The 17,183-nt window shown below is 38.1% G+C and overlaps 3 protein-coding genes across 5 annotated transcripts in view; 2 read left to right on the forward strand and 1 right to left on the reverse strand.

Moving 5' to 3' along the window:
* The first annotated feature begins 76 nt into the window (after window positions 1–76).
* Window positions 77–7,803, forward strand: sfxn4 (sideroflexin 4). The gene is made up of 14 exons (XM_088350689.1): window positions 77–244; window positions 385–450; window positions 530–586; window positions 660–686; window positions 788–842; window positions 2,414–2,439; window positions 2,528–2,581; window positions 2,661–2,723; window positions 2,832–2,900; window positions 5,002–5,092; window positions 5,496–5,611; window positions 5,681–5,766; window positions 5,835–5,952; window positions 6,801–7,803. Exons 1-14 carry the CDS (start codon window positions 206–208, stop codon window positions 6,876–6,878), a joined length of 945 nt encoding a protein of 314 aa, XP_088206815.1. The 5' UTR covers window positions 77–205; the 3' UTR covers window positions 6,879–7,803.
* dennd10 (DENN domain containing 10) lies at window positions 7,114–15,293 on the reverse strand. 3 transcript variants are annotated; one of them, XM_088350688.1, is made up of 10 exons: window positions 15,098–15,293; window positions 12,823–12,877; window positions 12,381–12,577; window positions 12,226–12,305; window positions 10,827–10,975; window positions 10,638–10,749; window positions 10,475–10,575; window positions 9,055–9,162; window positions 8,860–8,954; window positions 7,114–8,785 (listed from the first exon to the last, which is right to left on the reverse strand). In XM_088350688.1, exons 2-10 carry the CDS (start codon window positions 12,866–12,868, stop codon window positions 8,618–8,620), a joined length of 1,056 nt encoding a protein of 351 aa, XP_088206814.1. In that variant the 5' UTR covers window positions 12,869–12,877; window positions 15,098–15,293; the 3' UTR covers window positions 7,114–8,617. The 3 variants fall into 3 exon arrangements, with proteins under 3 accessions (XP_088206814.1, XP_088206812.1, XP_088206811.1); XM_088350686.1 differs by lacking the exon at window positions 15,098–15,293 and adding an exon at window positions 13,029–13,190; XM_088350685.1 differs by lacking the exon at window positions 15,098–15,293 and having other exon boundaries at window positions 12,823–13,018.
* eif3a (eukaryotic translation initiation factor 3 subunit A) overlaps window positions 14,981–17,183 on the forward strand; it is a 13,475-nt gene continuing 11,272 nt past the window's right edge. The window contains exons 1-6 of the mRNA XM_088350683.1: window positions 14,981–14,999; window positions 15,205–15,334; window positions 15,948–16,138; window positions 16,207–16,343; window positions 16,428–16,591; window positions 16,787–16,986. Of these exons, the coding sequence (XP_088206809.1) occupies window positions 15,286–15,334; window positions 15,948–16,138; window positions 16,207–16,343; window positions 16,428–16,591; window positions 16,787–16,986 (741 nt within the window). The 5' untranslated portion in view covers window positions 14,981–14,999; window positions 15,205–15,285. The remainder of the gene's footprint in view (window positions 15,000–15,204; window positions 15,335–15,947; window positions 16,139–16,206; window positions 16,344–16,427; window positions 16,592–16,786; window positions 16,987–17,183) is intronic.

The following is a 17,183-nucleotide window of genomic DNA, read 5'->3' on the forward strand; positions in this document are numbered from 1 at the left end:
AAACCATGTATACTTTCCCTTCTTTTTTACCATCAAGAACACTGGTAGTGATCAACTTTCCGACTGTCCTTAAATTAGCAATTGAACACGTGACTGAACACGGAAGTCTTCCTACTTGACCTCAACAACATGTCAAATGCATGTTTGAAAGAGAGCGTTTGAATGGGAAAACAATACATTTTAAAATAATTATTTGTATTCCCTGATGGATGCCAATCTATTGTACTGGAAAGACCATGGAGGGGTAAATTGGCAAAGAAGCCATACTATTTAAATTTGTATCTGTTGTATATGTGTGATGGTGATTTTGGATTACTGTGTTTGTGTCTGATGGAGATTAGAGTTTTACAGGTGAAGATGTAAACATATGCTCTTTAATTTCAGTCTGTATTCAGTCGGTTGAAAATCTGGTTTAATCTTTTGGATCCAACCCTTCTGCTCTCATCTGACGTGAGTATATACATACCTGTACAGTTTTGGCATGTGCTACTTTTTTGGCAAACTTAATTAATGATCATTCGATTCCCAGGAAGAAGTCCAAGACGCTATCACTCAAACAAGAAGTGGAGAGAAAATCAACCAGAAGGTCAAATGTGCTTAGTTTTTGCTTGTGTTTTAGACAATCTGACCAACTACCAATATGTCTGGTCTTCCCTTAGGATGATCATGCATGGAACATCTGCCTTGTAAGTACTGTAATGCAGGAGGCAAAAGTTGTATTCATTCATTTTTTTATAACCGAATTGATGGGAGAAATCATGTTTTGATGACCAATTTCTCTTATCAGTCGTCCATCAATGCTGATTGTGGTTCTGTACTTCCAGTAGTTTTCCGGCCTCCAGGTACAGTGAATTTAACATGACTGATAAAAATCCCAAAACGAACGATTGCACAAACAGAATTGGTGAAATCCCATAATGCAGATTATATTATTTTGCCTTTGTACATAAACTATGGGTGTGAATTAAACTGTAATTGTGTTTCATTTTGAATTCTGACATTTTTATGTAAATGAAGCTGCACAAAAAAATTTACTGCCACTTCATTACTGTGACTTATGTTGGTCTTGTAATATTAAATTTTGTCACCAACCAGATTTAATCATGATTATATACTTTTTTTATTTATAACTTCTTTATTTATTTAGTCATAACTATTTCACTTCGGTTGTGTTTCATTTTATAATCAGAAGTGACTTTAAGTGCGAGTGTTAGGTTTGCCACATCTTTGAGTGGAATACACAATGAGAGACAGAAAACATCTATTTGATCTTATGCGGAGAGTTAAACAAGCACATTCTTGATTGTCAGCCCCTAATCTCATCAAGTAAAGTCCCACTCCTTCATCTTAGGCAAAAAAAATTGAGCAGTTTGATTAACATTTCCCTAAGGATGATAAGGCTAATGTCAGTAGAACAGTGCTCTTATCAAGTATTAAGGACCCCTTAATGCAGGCATGTCAAACTGGGATTTTCTGTTCTCGGGTGGGCCGGATTAGTAAAGAAATGTCAATGCCAAATATTAACCTTGATTTTCAGTATTTTATCATTAAGCTTATATTTGTAGCCTACCCTAAACATTATTATTTTCACCAAAAAAATGGGAAAAAAAATATATTTGCATGTTTGACATTGAATATGTTCACAATTCTTTTTTATTTTAAGAGTTGAGTAAATGCAGCTTTACATTCAAACCGACTCACCACAAACATGAACAAACTCAAGTCGGAACTATGAATAAAAATACACTTCCCTTTTACTGCTTTGAAATACATAAAAAATGTTTTAGCAGTGAACAGGCAATAACATGAGCTCAAACTACTTGGCTGGGCCTTCAGAAGCTGTGAAAATACTGCAAAATATTGTCTTGAAACCAGACTGGACGTAAACTTTACACCTTTATTGCTCTCTAGCAGTGGGAGGTAGAATTTGGTTTTTATTCAAAACAATCCTAACTTTTGATCAAATAACCCAGAGAGTTGCTTTCTTTACATACTCTGTAATTCATGGCTGGTCAGATGAAATCATAAATATTTGGCACTGAATGCTGTAATTGTTTACACCCATGCCCTAATGTTCATCGTATAACTTTGTAATAGATTTTCAATCAGTCTTTGGATCTCCCCTTCTGTATAAGAATGATGGTAAACCACATCAGCATTTGCAAAGTCTTACAGCCATTGCCTGTAGTTCATTTATGCCCAGAATATTCTGTAAATCAAACCTTAGAAGGAACTGCTCATCTTATTTTTCATACTTTATTTTGAAAACCTACCTGGTAATCAAAACAACATGCGTAGGGGGAAAAAATATTTCTTAAACATGCTATATACACATTTAACCAAAGATTTCAGGGCTTGTTCTTGCAAAAAAAAATCCCCTTTTTTAATACCTTCCCCTGCCTCATTTTTCCAGGGTTTTTCCCTTTTGCGGTTCCTTTGGTATGTTCCACTAATAAGAAGTTACAGTATGATACTTATAAGTGTAATATTTCAATAATTAAAAAAACAAACATGATTTAATTATCAGGTGGTTGCCAGCTTTTTGCCACATAGAACAATCAAACCAGCATTGTTTTGGCAGGTAAGGTATTTCCAACGTAAATTTTGATCAACTGCATTCCACAGACATTGATTTTCATTGATGAAACGTCTTCTTGCAGTTTTTGCTACAGAGTTATGCGGCTGGTTTCAACTACACAAACAGAAATCGCTCCTCAGAAAAGGTAACACAGTTTTCCATTATTGAAACGAGGGCCCGAAACGAAGATCTCTACTTTAACAGTTTTTGTCAAAGCATGAATGAGGAGTTGACCCTTTTTGCTTATCTGCAGGGTCAGAAGCTGACACTGAGCCAGTGTCTCTTGATAGCAGGGACAGTTTCTTATACAACATGTGCCGGGGTTTGTACAGCAGTTATTTGGCAACACAGACTAAAGATGGAAGCCATTATGTTCATAAAATTGTGTGCACATTTATAATTAATGAGATGCTATTCAAGAAAAGTCAACCCTCTTAACTCATTCAGTGTGAGTATGAGATGTATTTTCATGTCATTTACATTTTTTTCTGCTAAAACTCAAGATTTTTTTTTATAAATACTTGAAAAAAAAAAAGACCCTTTTTGAGGTACAGTTTGGTCATAAGGTAAAATAAGATACCTAAAAAAAGATCATCCTTAAGTTTAGAGTTATAAATATCAGTAAAGATATCTAAAAAAAAAATCCAAAGCGACATTTTCTGACAATGGAGTAAGATGTTTTCCTCCAAAAAGAGTGTATATTAGTTATAAATCGAAGAGAAATATCAGAAAAAGAAAAAACGAAAATGAGCAACATTTTGTGACAATGGGGGAGGGTTATCATATTTCTTTTCAATAACAATACACTTTTGCTATACACTTCAGTAAACATATCGTAAAATTAAGTCAAGTCATGTTTATTTAAATAGCTCTTAATCACAAGGACTCTCAGGGGGCTGCACAGACCACAGATTATTACAGACTACTATTACCCCAGGGCAGCACGGCGGCACAGTGGTTAGCGCGTGTGCGGTACAGTTCTGAAGGTCGTGGGAACATCCTGCGTGGGTTCAAATCCAGCTCCCGGCCTTACTGTGCGGAGTTTGTATGTTCTCCCCGTGCATGCGAGGGTTCCCTCCGGGCACTCCGGTTTCCTCCCACATTCCAAAGACATGCATTTCAGGTGAATTGGCCAGTCTAAATTGTCCCTAGGTGTGACTGAGCGAGTGAGTTGTCTGTCCCCGTGTGCCCTGCAATTGGCTGGCAACCAGTTCAGGGTGTCCCCTGCCCACTGCCCGATGATTGCTGAGATGAACTCCAACACCCCCGCGACCCTACTGAGGATAAGCGGTGCAGCTGATGAGATGAGACTATTACACCATCCCCTGATCTAAAACCTACATGAGGGCAAGGAAAAACTCAAAACCTCAACATGAGGAAAATGAAGAAACCTTGAAGGGACCGCACGTGAGGTAATCCCCCTTCCAGGTCTCTTCAGGTGTTGTTCCAGCGGCTTTTAAGCCTGCTGTTATTAAACTTACACTTGCTGCTGGACCTTAGTGCTGCCTTTGACACGGTCTACCATAGTATCTTACTAGACCGGCTGGAAAAATGGATTGGTCTCTCAGGAACCGTCCTTTTATGGTTCAGATCCTACCTCTCAGATAGGACGTATTGTGTTAAATATGGTGAAATGACATCTGAGCACTTTATTGTTACCTGTGGTGTTCCGCAGGGTTCAGTACTTGGCTCCCTTCTTTCCAGCATTTACATGCTTCCGTTAGGTAATATTATTCGCAAGTATCATCAGTTTCCATTGTAATGCAGATGACACTGAAATTAGAAAGAAAAACTACAATAGATTAAGATTATTATTACTTTTTTTGTATTGAGAGTATATCCATCCATCCATCCATCATCTGCACCACTTATCCTCAGTGGGGTCACGGGAGTGCTGGAGCCCATCCTCGGGCAGTGGGCAGGGGACACCCTGAACTGGTTGCCAGCCAGTCGCAGGGCAAACAGACAACACACTCCCTCACTCAAATCTAGGGACAATTTAGACTGGCCATTTAACCTGACATGCATGTTGGATTTGATCCCATGACCTCAGAACTATGGTGCGGACGCGCTAAGACGTGCCGCCCCCAGTGAGAGTATAATTTAGCCATGAATTAGTAAGTAAGAATATCAATCAATTACAAAAAAATAATGGATTTTTTACTACAAGCGGGTAATATTCGTCTTTATGCAATGCGGGGGAAAATGTAAATGATGGGAAAATAAGTCTATTAGACTGAATGAGGTAAAAAACACAACTTGTCCATTACAACAACTAATCAACACCCACAATAAACTTCTTAAACGTTGTCTGACCATCAACATTCAGTATTATTGTCATGTACCTGTGCACAGCACACCCACATTTGTATGATCTATGCTTATACAGTGTAATGATACTATATTTTCTGACTTGCTTGCAGGCGCTTCCTCAAATAGTTTTGAACCGACTGGGTATAAAAAGCCTCCTGGTCCAACATGTCTTCAGGTTCATCGCTCCAGTACCAGTCTCAGGTTTGTTAGCTCTTAAAAGAAAAGCAATAACATAAATATGGCAATCTTGTATAAATTATTGGGAACGGATGTGATACTTAAACAACAGATGTCGCTATTTGTTAATTGATTTTTAAAAAACAGTATGTATTATTTGATCACTGTAAGGTGTATTGCAACCGAAAAAAAGTGCTAAAAAGCACAAGGAAGACTACAAACTACGTAGACTCAAAGTGACCAAAACGCACAATTTAACTTTTTTTGGCCCAGCCTTTATAAAGGGTTTTGAATACCCATAGCAGCAAGATATTTGTTTTTCGGGTCTGTTATGGCTCTTTTGAAATGTTGGGTTGCAGACCCTTGCAATTTTAATGTAGCTTTCTGCCATACAATGTTATAAAGAACACACGTTTTGTCCTACCAGCTGCTCTGGCTTTCTTCAACGTGTTTACCATCAGAGTAGAGGAATGCGAAACCGGCATCCAAGTGTTTGATTCTCACGGGAACTCTGTCGGCATGTCTAAGGCAGCAGCCGAAAAGGTAAAGGAGGCACAAATATCAACGCAACATGTTGGTTATCTATTAAATGGCATTGGTTTCCTTTCTCAGGCTGTGATTGAAACCGCATTGTCAAGGGCTTTTCTCTTTGGCACAACTGCAGCGATTCCTACCATTCTGGTTTCGGTCTTGCAGAGGTCAGCTAACCTACGGATGAATCCACCGTTTCAAATTGTTGGAGAATTAATCGGGTTTTCTCCTGTAGAACTCGATTGTTCCAGAAGAAACCTTTCCTGGCTGCTCCTGCACGTCACATAAGTTTAGCATTGGTCCTTGGCCTGATGATCCCACTTTCATTCAGTCTCTATCCTCAACTGGGGACGGTAAGATTCAGGACACCTTCTCTGCTTGACTTAAACTCAGCTGGCTTTGATTTTAAAGGGTTCCCAGGACTCCTTGAAAATTCTTAAAAGGCATTGGATTTACCATTCCAAATATAAGGCCTTAATTGGCATTAAAAGGTCTTACATCCAATTTTCGGAATTCTTAAAAATGTGAACACAAATATCATTTATATTTGTTTGAACAAGACAGTTTTAGTAAGATTTATCAATTGTCTTTTTTTAATCACCGATTTAATTTGGTGGCAACATTGTAGGAGCACAATGTTGGAACTATCAAAACTATAATGTGATTGTACAGGGTGTGTCAAAAAAATGTACTATTTTTATGTGTTTTGCGACGTTTGTGCGTTATCAGCGTTGTACGGACAATAATGGTCATCACTTTGAACATATGCCAACATGATTCTTCAATTACATTTGTCTCATGTATTCGATGCTATTTCACTTCACTCTATGTTCATAAATAAAAGGTTTTCTCGTCATTTTAAGAGTACAATTTTTTGAGACACCCTGTAGTAAAGCCTTTTAGATAGACTTAGCAGCCCCAAGTCTACCCACAATACATATCTCATCTCCAGACAAAAACAGTTACTTTGGACCATTCCCGGAAAGTGTACATTTCATGAGAAGTGGCTGTCCGACCAACGTTTATCGCCAGGTCTTAAAGCTATGCCAGGTTATGTGTCCGGGGCACCATGTATTGTGTGCCAAAAAATTGAGTGTTTTTGTTTTATTTTTTCTTAAATTTAATTTATAAAGCTTAAATAAATTAAAATATCTTCAATTTAACTTGCCTGAAGCTATAGGAACCCTGTCTTGTTTTACAGATAAAAAAGGAAAACGTTGAGGAGGACCTACAGGCCAAGATTGCTGGAAATGAGTTGTTCTACCATCGAGGACTTTGAACAACTATTGAATACAGGATGTCAAACTTTGTTTGGCTCTGGTGCTGGATCCAGACTTCAGTTCTCAGGCAGGCCAAATCAGTAAAATAACGTCAACACAATTTTTTAGCTTTTTCAGTATTCTTCATCATCCAGCATACATTGGTAACCTACAAATTTTAATCACGGATGACAAGAATCTTTTTAAAACGCAACACATTCATTCACAACAAAAAAAAGTGTTTAGGTTTGGCACTGAATGCATAAACTGGTTTATTTTAACAGTTGAGGGAGGTCAGTTCTACACCTGAACCAACTCTCCACTCTATACAAATTCAACAAAACAGAAGAGAGCATTTGGTTTGCATTTATTTAAAAAAAATCATAACCTGATAGAAATGACCTAGAAACTTGCTTCTTTTTTGACACTCAAATGTATGTCTAGATTAAATCATCCCATTGGCCAGATCCGGCCTGCGAGCCGTATGTTTGACATGCCTGGTTTCACATCAGATCCTAGAAGACTTGTAGCATTAAATGAAAGAGCAGCATGTTGTTTTTAGAACAATAAATGTATTAAAAACCGATCGGTAGGGGTTAATTTTATGGCAAGTATCAAATACATTCAACCCTCTAAAATTACATTATTGTGGAAATTGAATATTGTGTAATATTATAACAATTAGTGAGCAATAAAATAACACCAGATTTTTCAGATGATATCAGTAAGATGTAGTCACCAATATACTAAGACTTAAAAGATGAATACTTAAGGTCCTGCTCATGAAACTTTTTTGTAAAATGAGAATAAAAATGCTTGAAAATTGAGAAAATCAAAATAGTTCATGTAATTGTTTTAGTATTCTTGCTGTTGCTGGTTAATTTTGTGCTTTATGTAATATTTTTCCTCATTCAACAAAAATAAAGGGAAATTATATTTTGAAAACGATTTTTTTTGTGTGTATATAAAGTACATTCAATTGTTTTTTTGACTTTTCATTTCAAAAATATGGATAAATTATATGCCAACAGAACCATACTTGGAAAAAAAATCCAAGTTATAGTATACTATTTTTATTAGTACATTGGACGCACGTTTTTATTTTGATTGTTTGAAAAATACAGTTTTGTCTTTAGATAACTTTATATTGTTTACTTTTTTTCATATTAAAGCTTATGAGTAAATTATATGCAGACAGAACTATTTAGAAAAATTGTAAACTAATGAGAAAATAATTTAACACCCAAAAAAATTGAATATTTTACTACGCATTGAACAAATAACCCACGCAAAAAAAACACTTTTTGCAGTGCAGGCAATGTTTGCCAATTAGAGAATAAAATGGAAAAAAACAAGCTAAACATGCTCTAAGTGTTTAAAACGTCTTATTTTATGATTGAATAATTGTGTTGAGTAGAATTTCAAGACATTTTTATATAAAACATGAAAACGTATTTACTATATTAGTTACACTTGCTTTTTGTAGATATTTTTTTCCACAGAACATTTTGTTTGACATTTTTACTGGACAAGGAGGCAGTATTAATCAGGCACATTAAGTGGCAGTGATTTAAGACAAAGAAAGCCACACAAGCAAATATAAAGTCAATACTTTGTAATAAATGTTGAAATGAGGTTAGTAAAAAAAATGCCGATTTTGGCACCCTTTTATTGTAGGGAGTCTGCTAATGTGGCAGGCGTGAATTAACCGTCACCCTTTGGGACAGCATTTGAAAATTTCTAAACTCTTCTCAAAGTCTTACATCTGTAAAATCTGCTCAGCAGCAGCCAGATGAAAAAGGAAATTTTCCGTGGCTGCAGGGAAGCTTTGCTCTTTTAAATGTTCCAGGGTGATTTTGGAGTTTTCACATTGATCCGCCAAGGTCCTCAAATGATCAAGAATCTGTTTGGTCTTCATAGAAATATCCTGGAATTAAGAACGTGTTACATTAAATGGGAGTGTTGTCTCGGTTGAGGTAAGCTCCTTTCGCTGAATCTCACCTTAATGACTTGAACGTCTGATTTCTCAGAGTCTTCAGCAGACTGGACAATAAGCTGTCCAACGTCCTTGTGCAACTTCCCCATTGCCATCACCTCTGTCGGATTAAAACGTGGGTACATTTCTCACTCCAACTTGTCAAAATGCTCCCAAGCAGAGCAATGCATGTTCATTTCTTGACTAAGACTTGACCGCACCTTTGGCGCTCGGTGACACAATGATGATGCTCTCTGGAAGATTCACATACACGTCAAAGAGGTCTGATCTGTTGCTCACTTCTGGGTCCACGAATCCTGCGATATACCCTGAAGCAATAAAGTCATAACAGTCAGAAAGCATGGTTTACAATATTGACCATCTCAATACTTAAAACCACTGATTTTCAAGTGGTCTGACTTCAGGACCCAACATTTCACCCCAAAGACCAGCTGCGACCCAAACGGAAAATAATACACTTCTCAAAGTTAACTCTACAGATATATTCTCAGCTAAGCTAAGAAATTCTAACAAGACATGCCATCATGAACACAAATCTTCATTTAAGTAATCACAATACCTTTCCGACTTACGGACATTTATTTCCCCGAAAAAACAGTAAAAGAGGTTTTTCATTTAGCGTTCGAAAGTTGGCATCTGAGCTGCCGTCGAAGTTCTGCGCTTCTTTTTTTCTTTTTGGCAACAAACAATTACCATGTTAAACACAAGAGGGCACTGGAAGACCACTCTATAGGTATCTCAAAGGCAGAACAGTTACCGTATGCATTGCTGTAAGTTAGAATTTGTATTGTGTTCACCTTTTTCCGAGTAGAGGACATTATTTAGTGCTTCTTTCCACCGATACCGACGTATAGTGCTGTGAGCAGTCACCCATCATCCACCCCGAAGAAGAAATCCGCTTCCTCTTGCTAGTTTGTGTGTAAACATTCTATTCTGTATCTCCAGCGTGCTAAGAACTTTGACATTTTTATTGTTTAATATCTCGTGCATCCATTCAATATGATTGGTGTAAAGAAGAGGCGAAACGTTTCTTTTCAAATGAAAGTGGAATAAAAAAGCTTGATGCGGTTGAATGGTCGGAACACTTTTTTGGGCCACATCAAAATATCAATGAAGTGTGTACCTAAACATCGATTATTAAATTATGAATTTAATAAAGATTAGACCACCGGTAAATAAAAGCTAAAAAAAATATAACATTTTCAAACCATTTACTGTACTTCAGTGGCAGAAACAGTTTTCATATTTTACAATCATTTGCTTCTTCGACTCAGCCCCACAGTACAAAGGTTCAGGGTTCAAGTCCAGCTACCGCCCCGTGTGGAGTTTGAATGTTCTCCCCGTTTCTGCTCGGGTTTCCTGTCCGGTCCAAATTGTCCCTAGGTGTGAATAAGTGAGTTGTCTGTCCCTGTGTGCCCTGCGACTGACTGGCAAACAGTTTAGGGTATACCCTGCCCACTGCTCAAAGCTAGCTGGGATGGGCTCCAACACCCCTGCAACCCGACTGAGAATACGCGGTGCAGATAATGGATGACTGATTAGTGGGAACATATGCTGTTTTTGACCATTAGCTCATATTTTAATGGGCTTTATTGACTAGAACATTAAAGAGACTTTCACCTGTGCATTTGCTGAGATGCTCCAATTCAGTATTAGTCATGTGGACGTAAGGATGTAGAATGGTCCAATCTTTCCTGTGCCACGCTAAAGCAGGAAGCGCTCTGCAAGAAAAGAAAGACTGCAAAGTTGCACACTGAAAACAACAACTTAATGCTAAATTTACCTTGTAAATTCCAACAAAGCTTCAATACGAGGGTGGTGGACAGCAATCCGCTTTTTCAGCATGACAGCAGTGTACAGGATAATAGTCTCCATTCCAAACTGAGACACCACGTCTGGAGAAGAAGTTTAAGAAGTCACCAACATTACTTATTACTGAAATAAAGCAAATCATTTGAAAAATTTACTGGACCTTTGATTGATCCTGCCAGGAATGCTTTCCTTGCATCATAGTCCTTGGTTAGAAATGAGCCGTTCTCTTCACTCTGGCAAATTCCTTTGGTAAGAACAGCAATGTAGACCTCCATCATTTTCACTGGACTGCCATATTTAACATACGCCCTAAAGAATTAACCAAAGTTCATTTTCAAAGTGATGCACTTGTATTGTGTCATAGTTCAACTAAATCAGTGGTTTTCAACTGGTCCGACTTGAGGCCCCTCAATTCCACCCGAATGACAAGCTGTGACCCGAATCAAGAAAACAAAATTCCACTTGAATTTTTCAAATGAAAATTGTGCAGTTTAAAACCAACGTTGTATTTTTTTTCCTCAAAAACAAAACGATCAGCAAAACCGAATTGAACTCAAGTACCATAACTACTTGCATATAGGCAACACCCAAAGACTGCTTAAAAAGAGCCACATACTTTAAGAAGTTGGTACGCAAAATATATTTCCATCTATCTATCTACCTTGATCATATCCATCAAGAGGGGTGACCGACAGCAAGACAAACATACAAAACAAACATTTTTGGACCATGGCCAACCCAAATGCCCAAACAAGTTAGGCACCTCAGCACCTAGGTTGATCATGCTTTCGTCCCTCCAGATGAAATGAGACACAAGAAAGCGGCCGTGTCACTCGGGTCAGGGTGACACAACACACTTTTCTGTTCAACAGCAGGGCCCGACGGCTTTCACTGGTTTACCCCTGCCGCATCATACGGGTGCTAAGCCCAGCCTTTAGAACAATCCCACTATCCTTTCACAACAGCTCTCCACTCCTTCCTATCACCAACAAGAGCTCTAGCTTCCATTATATTTAGACATCTTTTCTGCAAAATATACTTAAGACAAATTATTGTACCTAGACAACAATAATTACTCAACTGTAGATAATAAAGTTCACTATACTGGTGAAAAAGAAACTAGTAAATATAACAATTTAAACCGTTTACTGTACCTTCAAGCAGTGCTTCAATGGCAGACACTTGTACAATATTTTCGTATTTCGAAATACTTTTCTTCTTTCACTCGATCCTTGTAGTCACCGTTTTCAACTTTTCCTTCCCCTTATCACCGATTTTTATTCCGGACCATTATTATGGACAGACAAGGGAAATAAAACAAACAAAATCATAATAACATGAGATGTGGTCTCTCTCAAACACAATTTGGGACCAAACAGATTGCACACGGCATTACCCCCATCTACTGTATAGCTGACATTCCGTTTTGTCTTCTTTGCATTATTTTGCCAGGGCAAAAACCTGCGACCCACTGAAAACTGGTCTGACACATTTTTGGGTCAGGACCCACCAGTTGAGAAAACACTGAACCAAATCATATGATTTAATGCAAGTCATACCTGCACAATATCCGATTGAGTGCGGCGTATTTCTCTGGATTAAAGTCTTTTGCTGTAACCACTACTGACAAATGAGTGACCTAGTAAACAATACATAACTTGAGGAATGCTTTCCAGAAAAGTTACTGTACCAGATGTATGAATGTGCAAAGTACCTTGTTAAGAGCTGTATACTCCTGTGCCTCCAATGTGCTGATGTAGTACCAAGTGCGACTAAATTGCCCAAATATAAAAGTGTGAAATTCCTCCCGGTCGTGTGTCAGACAGCATTTGCTGAGCAGGAGTTCTCGAAGTTCTGTGCTCACAGCAGGATAGCACCACACCCAAAGAGCGTCCCCGTTCACATCTTTTTCTAAAAGGCATGATGCATTAGAGATGTTTTTATAAAATGGACGTATGTGAAGGGCAAATACAGAACCGGGGATTTCTAGACTTCTCATGATTAATGGTTATACAAATAAACATGACTGACTGGGCTGGAGAACTGTAATTGGGTTCACGCTGACCTCGTGTGATTGTAATTCACAGTCTTAATGAAAGGCTAATCGACTGTCTAAAAAGAACGCCATTAAAACCCTTGTATTAAAAATAACTTACCAATCAATCCAACGCTAAGCATAGGCTGTGTTTCAGGTGCTGCCATATTCCATACCTGCAAAATTCAAAGGATGATCACTGGCAAACATAAAATCACACCAATAATAGACTGCAGAGTCAAGACGCAACATGCAGTTCTAATGCATTGAAAAGGCTTGCACGAGACTTAAAGCGGCAAAAGTTACAACTTGTTTCATTTTAGTTACCTTTTCTATCAGTACTACTTCCCTCGATCCGTATTTCTTCCTATTTCCGGGTCAGGAGACCAGTGGAGGAGTTGACAGCCCACTCGTAACCAATCACATTGTGGGCGTAAAGGATGTATTTAATGTCACAAAGACAAATGATTTTTTTATGTTATGGATATAGATGTAACAGGTGTAATAATAACCTTTGATTTATTGAAATTACTGCTGAAATATGTTGTATAGTTTTTGGTAAGTGTCCTGCAATGATGAGTCCAACAGTGCCACCTGCTGGTATGGGGTAAAGTTTGGTTTTGTTCTTTGACATGTGACCGGAAGGCGGGGTTTGTCGGCAGTCTAACTGCGAGCTGTCAGCGGTAAGACACGATTTCCTGGCGCTCCCCAAAAAAAGTTAATTTTAAACATTAAATCCAAACAGCTTGACAACATCAATCACATTACTGTGCATGTTGAGAGATTTGTCAGCTGTGTTTTTATTGTTTAGAATTATTATTTTTTTTTTGGGGGATGATGAGGTTTTTAATAAAGTTGCTGCAAATGAATGAGTCACAACACGTAGTAAGATTCTCTGCTGGCTTTGATCTATTTGATCTCGTTTACAGCTCGCTGTTGGATAGATAGATAGATAGATAGATGGATAGATACTTTATTCATCCCTGCAGGGAAATAAATAAATAAAATTACTAATGTTTGTGCAGGCTTTGGGAGTAACGGAATACATGGGACGGCAAAAATGATGTTGGCAAGCTGTTTGGATTTATTTTCATTTTGTTTCTGTCACATTTTATGTTAGTTTTGCCAGAGATCAAAGCCAGGAGAGAACGCTTACCAGGTGTTGTGAGTCATAATTGTATTCATATTTAGTTTCTTTTGTCTTTTATTAGCATATTTGTTTTGGAGTAATCCAAAATTAATTGAAAGTAATCAAGTTAAAGTGACCCTACCCAACCCTGAATATCAACCATCACAATACATTTTTACATCCATTTTAACAAGATACTTTTAACAAGAGAATGTAAAGTGGGTTTTTAACGTTTACAATGAATTCAACATTTATTTTTAGTCTGAATTTTAACCAACATCATCCTTTTCATATATATGAGAAAATAGAAATAATAACAATAATGAGTATAAAAACGGGTACAATTTACCTGCAAATGAATGAGTCGCAACCAGGGTTGGGTAGGGTTACTTTAACTTGATTACTTTCAATTACTTTTGGATTACTCCAATACCAAATATGCTAATAAAAGACAAAATAAACTAAATATGAATAAAATTATGACTCACAACACGTGGTAAGCTTTCTCTCCTGGCTTTGATCTCTTTGATCTCCGGCAAAACTAACATAAAATGCGACAGAAACTAAATGAAAATAAATCCAAACAGCTTGGCAACATAATTTTTGCCGTTCCATGTGTTCCGTTACTTCCCAAGCCTGCACAAAATTTAGTAATTTTATTCATATTTAATTTCTTTTGTCTTTTGTTAGCATATTTGGTATTGGAGTAATCCAAAAGTAATTGAAAGTAATCAGGTTAAAGTAACCCTACCCAACCCTGGTCACAACACAACACGTGGTAAGCTTCTCTGTTGGCTTTGATCTCTATAAGGGGAATTAACATTTTAGCACAACATGCAACGTCCGGCAAAACTATCATTGCAGGACACTTACCAAAAACTATACAACATATTTCAGCAGGAATTTCAATAAAACATAAGTCATTATTACACCCGTTACATAGATTCAAACAAAAAATAAACAAAAACGATTACAGTTTCGTTCCATTAAAATATGAAAGGACTAAAATATGAAGAATATTTGCAATCTTCAGCAATTTAGTTTGTTGTTAAAATGACGCACCAACAATATCAAACATCCGAGTGTCAGTGAATCCGCCACACAGGTTGCACAGGACATACGGGAATTTCAGTCAGCACAAGTTGCCATTTTTCTAAAATCCCGTTCATGTAAGTATACATTTCGTCTGGCGCGAATTTAAACTTTTTTTTTAACTCAATCACAAGAAAAATATTTCAATCAGTGAAAATGTTATTTTAAGGAGTACCTGTTCTCTTAATTCAAGGTCTTTTATGTGACTGTAAATTTCGGGGGATGATGTCTGTCATACTTGGCATCCCTAGCAAACCGCTCACGAGGTTCTTCCTTTCTCAGGCGCCACCGTCACCGTGCGTGAGCCTTCGGCCTGGATGGACTGGTGGATTCTTCTAAAATAAGTAGAGATAGCCCATCAAAATGCCTGCGTACTTTCAGCACCCGGAGAATGCTCTGAAACGAGCGAATGGTGAGTGAAATTAGTTCGTCACCGGGTATTTATGTCCTTAAACTGGTGGTTAGTCTGGAGGTGCCTCGTCACCAAAACCGTTGACAATGCTAATGCTAGCGCTAGCTAGTGAATGGCGCGGTCGAAGTCGCCGTCAGTTTATTAGCTTAACGCGCTAGGCCCCTCTTGGAAATCAAAGAGAAACTAAAGAGAAGACGTTGTAGAGCGAGACAGTCGAATTCAATGGTTGTATATTAGCTTGGCTAGCTAACGCGCTAGGCCCTCTTGGAAATCAAAGAGAAACCAAAGAGTAGACGTTGTAGAGCGAGACAGTCGAATTCAATGGTTGTATATTAGCTTGGCTAGCTAACGCGTTAGGCCCCTCTTGGAAATCAAAGAGAAACTAAAGAGGAAACGTTGTAGAGCGAGACAGTCGAATTCAAAGATTGTTTATCAAATGTATTTATTTGTTTAATAGCACTATGGCTTTCGCCAACTGCCAATGTTCTCCTTTTTACAAGCCTCAACGTCTAGCTGCATTGGGCACTTCTGCGTTCTTAAGAGTATTCTGTTTTTCTAATTGAGTTGCAATCACAAGCGTTGTCCGTTTTTTTCTTGTGCACCAACGGTACAGAATTTCTCGAAGTTGGCAAGAAACAACCTGCATTGGACGTTTTATACGATGTCATCAAGAGCAAGAAACATCGAACATGGCAGAAGATCCACGAGCCTATTATGCTCAAATACCTCGAGCTTTGCGTGGATCTTCGCAAGAGCCACCTTGCGAAGGAGGGTCTCTATCAGTACAAAAACATCTGTCAGCAGGTAACATTATATGGGTAGTATCCAATCAAGAAGGGTTATTAACACACGTTCTTTGCTTGTACCTTCAGGTGAATATCAAATCCCTGGAGGATGTAGTTAGAGCTTATTTGAAGCTAGCTGAGGACAAGACCGAAACGGCAAAAGAAGAGTCCCAGCAGATGGTCCTGGACATCGAGGATTTGGACAACATCCAGACCCCAGAAAAGTGAGTTTTTGTAGTGTGCAAATATATGGTTAGCTCTTCAATTGAGTTACGTTAGCTGTAACGGTCTCTGTTGTGACCCCTCAGTGTGCTCCTGAGTGCTGTGAGTGGTGAGGACACCCAGGATCGTACTGATCGTCTGCTCCTCACTCCGTGGGTGAAATTTCTGTGGGAATCTTACCGCCAGTGCCTGGACCTTCTGCGAAACAATTCTAAAGTAGAGCGCCTTTACCATGACATTGCTCAGCAAGGTATTACTGACAGCAATGAATATTTTTCATTCTTAAACCTTGGCAGGTCGATTCCTCAAACACAATTTAAACCAAAACTTTGTGTATGACTGGTTTGGGTCTAGAAAACATATTGTTAAAAATATTTTCGAATATTTCTGCTGCAAGTCAGTCTTTACATGAGTTCTGTTATGAGTCCTTATATCTCTATTGCAGCATTCAAGTTTTGCCTCCAGTACACCAGAAAGGCAGAATTCCGCAAGTTGTGTGACAACCTGCGGATGCATCTGAGTCAGATTCAGCGCCACCACAACCAGAGCACTGCCATCAATCTGAACAACCCTGAAAGTCAATCAATGCACCTTGAGACCCGTCTGGTGCAACTTGACAGTGCCATAAGCATGGAGCTCTGGCAGGTCTGTTTATTACAGGAGTTATGACGCACAATTGTATCTTAAAATGTTGAAAACTCAAATGCATAATTGTTTTTTCCAAAGAGAAATGATAAAAATAATTAATTTCCGAGTCAGGGACTGCATTTAAATTTGATCCTCTACAAATTATGTTCAAAGTAGGGTTAGTACAAATTTCTGATTTGTTTATTTACCAATAC

Source organism: Urocampus carinirostris, chromosome 13 (genome assembly GCF_059441175.1).
Source record: "Urocampus carinirostris isolate Australia breed hairy pipefish chromosome 13, RoL_Ucar_1.0, whole genome shotgun sequence".
Taxonomy (NCBI): domain Eukaryota; kingdom Metazoa; phylum Chordata; class Actinopteri; order Syngnathiformes; family Syngnathidae; genus Urocampus; species Urocampus carinirostris.

Excerpts from the sequence above, each read along its gene's own strand:
- dennd10 (XM_088350688.1), bottom strand. The coding sequence starts at position 12,868 with ATGGCAGCACCTGAAACACAGCCTATGCTTAGCGTTGGATTGATTG. Across the intron at positions 10,750-10,826 it reads CCTGGCAGGATCAATCAAAG|ACGTGGTGTCTCAGTTTGGA; the intron begins GTCCAGTAAATT and ends CTTCTTCTCCAG. Across the intron at positions 9,163-10,474 it reads GCATCTCAGCAAATGCACAG|GGTATATCGCAGGATTCGTG; the intron begins GTGAAAGTCTCT and ends TTATTGCTTCAG.
- sfxn4 (XM_088350689.1), top strand. The coding sequence starts at position 206 with ATGGATGCCAATCTATTGTACTGGAAAGACCATGGAGGG. Across the intron at positions 2,440-2,527 it reads TCCCTTTTGCGGTTCCTTTG|GTGGTTGCCAGCTTTTTGCC; the intron begins GTATGTTCCACT and ends TTTAATTATCAG. Across the intron at positions 2,901-5,001 it reads CTTATACAACATGTGCCGGG|GCGCTTCCTCAAATAGTTTT; the intron begins GTTTGTACAGCA and ends ACTTGCTTGCAG.